Source organism: Arvicanthis niloticus, chromosome 4 (genome assembly GCF_011762505.2).
Source record: "Arvicanthis niloticus isolate mArvNil1 chromosome 4, mArvNil1.pat.X, whole genome shotgun sequence".
In the NCBI taxonomy this organism is placed as follows: domain Eukaryota; kingdom Metazoa; phylum Chordata; class Mammalia; order Rodentia; family Muridae; genus Arvicanthis; species Arvicanthis niloticus.
The window spans coordinates 75,128,481-75,133,456 of NC_047661.1; the positions used below are offsets into that span (position 1 = coordinate 75,128,481).

A 4,976-nucleotide genomic window follows, 5' to 3' on the forward strand; every position below is an offset into this window, starting at 1 on the left:
ACAACACAGCAGGCATTCTCGAGCAGGGACTATTCCCAGGGAAGCCAAGCACTTGGCCGGCGGGCCTGAGAGTTGCACAGGACATAAAATGTACATCCGCGAGCCAAGCCCAGAAACCGCGCTCCGGGAACCGTAGTCGTTGTGAAAGCCGCGAGACTCAGGCCGGAAGAGCCACGGAGAGGCCCGGCCGGCTCTCCGGAAACTCCCGCCCCTTTCCCCTTTTACGGGAAGTCCTCGCTTACGTCAGAGCGGCCCTAAGGCGGCGACAGGGAACAGCCTTCTTCACTCCTGACTTCCGCCTGCCTCGAGTCTGGAGTCGTGGCCTTCCCCGCTCGTCCCCCTCAGCCTGCGGCGTCCGACCATGTTTGGCCTGCGGAGAAACGCGGTAATCGGCTTGAACCTGTACTGCGGCGGCGCTAGCCTCGGCGCGGGCGGCGGTTCTCCGGCCGGGGCGCGCCTGGCGGCCGAGGAGGCCAAGGCGCGGCGCGAGGGGGGAGGGGAGGCCGCTCTGCTGCCCGGCGCGCGGGTGGTCGCCCGGCCGCCGCCCGTGGGCGCCGAGGACCCCGACGTCACCGCGTCGGCAGAGAGGCGGCTGCTTAAGTCGCCCGGCCTCCTCGCCGTGCCGCCCGAGGAGATGGCCGCGTCGGCCGCCGCCATCATGTCTCCCGAGGAGGAGCTGGACGGCTGCGAGCCGGAGGCGATCAGCAAGCGGCCGACCGTGCTGCCCCTACTGGAGCGCGTGAGCGAGGCGGCTAAGAGCTCCGGCGCCGACGGCTCGCTGCCCTCCACGCCGCCACCCGAGGAGGAAGACGACGAGCTGTACCGCCAGTCGCTGGAGATCATCTCGCGCTACCTGCGGGAGCAGGCGACGGGCTCCAAGGACTCAAAGCCTCTGGGCGAGGCCGGCGCGGCGGGCCGGAGGGCGCTGGAGACCCTGCGGCGCGTGGGCGACGGCGTGCAGCGCAACCACGAGACGGCCTTCCAGGGTAAGCGGCGCCCGGGGCGGGCAGGGCCGGGGCCGTGCGTGAAGAGCCGGAGCCTGGCTCTGCAACCAGAATATTCTGGTCGTGAGTCATTGTTTCCGCCCATCTGGCTGTTAGGTTCAAAGGCCGGAAAGGGTGGGATGTCAATATCTGCGTGGGGTCGGCCGGACTGCTCTAGAGCCGGGAGAGCCCGGTCCTCTCGTCGTGGGTGGGCAGGGGGGCTAGTGACCCGCTGCAGACAAAGGAGGCCATGAGGTTTCTTCCTTTTCTTCTCAGGCATGCTTCGGAAACTGGACATTAAAAACGAAGACGATGTTAAATCTTTTTCTCGAGTGATGATCCATGTTTTCAAAGATGGCGTAACAAACTGGGGCAGGATTGTGACTCTTATTTCTTTTGGTGCCTTTGTGGCCAAACACTTAAAGAGCATAAACCAAGAAAGCTGCATCGAACCATTAGCAGAAAGTATCACAGATGTTCTTGTAAGGACGAAACGGGACTGGCTTGTCAAACAAAGAGGCTGGGTAAGTGTGCCTTGTGGTTTAAAGGGGCCGTGGAGTGGAAATGGGATTCAGGATTTTGTGAAGGAGAAGGCACCTAAAGTTTTTTTTACAAAGCTCCTCTCTGGCTTCAGGTATAATTTATGTATCTCTTGTTGCATGATGTTGGTCGTTGTAGGTGGTAGGTCCAGAGAAAAACTGATCATGATGGTCTTGAATTGTACCAAAAGGTCTTGTATTCTGTAGGTTGTTCTTCTAATTCAGTTGGATAATCTTCAGAGCAGTGGATTCAAACCATGAAGTAAGAGTCACCTGTGATGACTACATTACATTCCCAGTGGGCCCCTCATTTTAATCAAATGGTTAAGGGGTAGAGCCTGCATTTTAGAAGCTAATGCCCAAAGAGCTCTGGTGTGAGGTGTCCTCATCCTCATTAGGAAACACTCACCCATGGGAGAGATACCACATGGGGATCCAAAGAGTGGTTAGGATTTCTGTCTTTCACCTGAATAATGGGCCCTCAATTCTTCTGGTCAGACTGTGCAAAAATTATTGAGGTGCAATACAACTGCTGTAAGGTAACTTGCAAATGGTTACTCACTGAAAAGAACTCCAGAAATGTCTCTTGCATCCCAGGAGTACATAATTGCTTCACCATTGTTTGGGGGGGTATCTTAATTCACCCTTTCTCTGTATTTAGTGTTACAACAGCAGAAACCCATACTTGAAAATGTGCTTTTCTTTTTTGTTTTCTAGGATGGGTTTGTGGAGTTCTTCCACGTACAGGACCTAGAAGGCGGCATCAGAAATGTGCTGCTGGCTTTTGCAGGTGTTGCTGGAGTAGGGGCTGGTCTGGCATATCTAATAAGATAGCCTTCTGAGTGCAATAGGTGACTCTTAAAACTCCAGCCACCAAACCACATGCTTCTGTGAAAACAAATGTATTTATGAAGGTGGACTTGAATCGGCCCAAGATTTTAACAGTCCAGTTCTACTGTAGCAACATAGCAGAAAGAAAGTGGCTACAGGATTGTGGCTAACAAGAATAAATACATGGGAAAAGTGCTCCCTCTGGAAGAGTCACTGTCTGAATGAAGCAAAGTCCCTCTCAGCAAACTTTGGGAGGCCGCGGAGGAGGACTTCTAGAATGAATGAGAGGGGTGAATGGAAAGGTTTGATTTCCTCGTCGGGAGGTGGCCGAGGGGCCAGTCAGTCACAGAGCTCAATAAATATGTAGTCTATTACTCTGCTCAGAGCGTTGAGAGAAGCCCTAACAATGCTGGTGACTTGTGTAAAATGGATTTTTAACCTACAAGTCACCAAACTCTGACTAGAAGCTGCAGTGCTGTACAGGAGTGTGAAGGGAGGCCCTCTCTAAGCAGTCTTGAGTGTGCTTCTTGACAAAGTCCAAGTGCTCAGGACTTTTACACCTGTCTACTTTGGCTTGGTTTGGATGATTCTTAAGTTTATTAGCCTAGTGATGGCCAAAAAGTACTTGACTTAAGGTTCACTAATTAGTTACAAAACTGAAGAGCCTCAATTTTTAAGAAAATTTATGAAATGTATTTGTCTGTAAAAATTGTATATATTTTTACAGAAAGTCTATTTGTTTGAACATAAGGAGGAGCTCTTGGATTGAGGTTTTTTCCAGGCCCTTTTGAAGTTTGCAGCTTCTCTAGTTAGAAATGTATTTCTTACAACTTTTTAAAACTTTGTCATCCGTTGTAGTGTATACGCAGAACCAGTTGTGTGTGTGGACTGGTTGTAGTAGAACAAATCGGGTGTATAACTATGCAGGGTTAATTATCCAATCTGTTTTTGTATTTAAGGATCACAGGTAGATTGTAAGGCATTTGATCCCCTGTTGACTAAATTGTAAAGTGGTTTGGGACAGCAGACTAGAATCTTAACCATGGTGCTATTCACAGGCTTTACTTGTTTAAGACAAGTTTAAGTCTGGTGTCAATAAAACAAATATGTATTTCTTTTCTACTAATGATTGCCAAGCTTTGTTTTGAATTTCTGTACTGGTCTCTTTAGGCGTAACCTCTATTTACGTGCTGGCTGGTTATGCTCCCTGTTCCCCTATAAATATAGTCATCTACATTTCCTCCCTGTGCTCTTTACTGGCCGTTTTAATTAACTACATTAGAACCCTCACTCCCACCCCCAAAACGTTGAACCTCAGTAATCCCTCCTCCATCCTAATCAGAGTCAGCACAGCTTCTTGTTAGAGGATAGCAATACTTCCTCTTTGAGCCCTGGGACCAACAGTGACCAGGTATGGGCTTTCTTGGATGGCATGTTTTCCATTGTTACTTTATCCTATTTTGGTAAGAAAAGCATCAAAGGTCCCCTTGGGAGTTTCAGAAGTCAGAGTGAGCTGCATTATAGCTTTATAGTTCGTTCCAAGTGTGAGTATGTTCACTTAAATTTAGAGAAACACGGGTCTTGTTAGACCCAGTTACACAAGCCACTGGTAAAATGAAGGTGTTTAAGCTAGGGTCATTTGAAAGCTTCAGCCTCGGAATGTGACCTTTAGTCAGGGCTGCAGATAAAAATAGGCGTGAACCGAATGACTAAGAATGTAATGGGGAAGAAGCGCCCTGCCTGCCCATCTCAGCCATAAGGCCATCTTGCTGGAGCGATTTGTACCTATGTATTTATCCTTGGTCGTAATTTGCTTATTTATGTTTATCTCTTTGGACTTAAGAGCACTTTATGTAGTTGAATAAACCCTATAGGTTGAGGTGACTACAAGGTCAGCCTCATAATCCAGTCTTGGAAGGTTTGTTTACGAGGAGCCTGGCTTCCCAGCTCACAAGGTGTGAAAGCCGAAGTACAGACAGGATCTTAGTAGGTATTTTAGGTCCAGGGCCATGAAGACTTGGAGAGCTCAAGTGGTTGGGAAAGGGATTGATGAGAGGGAGAAGAGGCATGTGGTCTGAGTGCTGACTAGATGAATAATAGTTGAGGCACATCCTCCAAAGTGGAGAGGGAGGGGCTGCTTGGAAAGATGGCTCTCAGCAAATTCTGTTTGTCTTACACGTCTCTCAGGGAAAACATGCAGTCTTAAAGCATCTTACACTTACATGTCCATTCTGTCAGGGTGAGCACCTTCATGCTGGTAGAGCACCTAACATTTTTAACAGCTGTTCCTGAAAGGGTTAGGACCAACTGCAAGTTAATGTGGCTTGTATATGTTTCCCTAACTTCTGTTTCTTCTAAGGAAAAAATAAACCTTTTCCCCCCCCAAAGTAAGATGTGGTATGGGTCTTTTCTTATCGCCTTGCCTTCCTCTGTTGTGCAAGCCTTTTAGGGAAGTCAGCTGAGCAAATGTAAGTGAAATAAAAGCAAAAGTCATGGTTGATTTGCTTTATAGCAAAGGAATATATAGTACCTGTAATTTAAATTTGTGGTTAATGTATTCCTGCTTAACTTAGTTCTGTGCTTTTTCTGGGTGGTGGGGGAGAATGCTTAGCACCACACCTGG

General features: G+C 48.8%; 1 protein-coding gene across 2 annotated transcripts; it reads left to right on the forward strand.

The window, feature by feature from the left end:
• The first annotated feature begins 234 nt into the window (after nt 1-234).
• Nucleotides 235-4,744, forward strand: Mcl1 (MCL1 apoptosis regulator, BCL2 family member). Of its 2 annotated transcripts, XM_034500069.2 has the most exons (4): nt 235-986; nt 1,260-1,507; nt 1,730-1,784; nt 2,240-4,744. In XM_034500069.2, exons 1-3 carry the CDS (start codon nt 362-364, stop codon nt 1,781-1,783), a joined length of 927 nt encoding a protein of 308 aa, XP_034355960.1. In that variant the 5' UTR covers nt 235-361; the 3' UTR covers nt 1,784; nt 2,240-4,744. The 2 variants fall into 2 exon arrangements, with proteins under 2 accessions (XP_034355960.1, XP_034355959.1); XM_034500068.2 differs by lacking the exon at nt 1,730-1,784 and having other exon boundaries at nt 252-986.
• The last annotated feature ends 232 nt before the right edge of the window (nt 4,745-4,976 follow it).

Excerpts from the sequence above, each read along its gene's own strand:
- Mcl1 (XM_034500068.2), top strand. The coding sequence starts at position 362 with ATGTTTGGCCTGCGGAGAAACGCGGTAATCGGCTTGAACCTGTACTGC. Across the intron at positions 987-1,259 it reads CCACGAGACGGCCTTCCAGG|GCATGCTTCGGAAACTGGAC; the intron begins GTAAGCGGCGCC and ends TTTTCTTCTCAG. Across the intron at positions 1,508-2,239 it reads TTGTCAAACAAAGAGGCTGG|GATGGGTTTGTGGAGTTCTT; the intron begins GTAAGTGTGCCT and ends TTTGTTTTCTAG.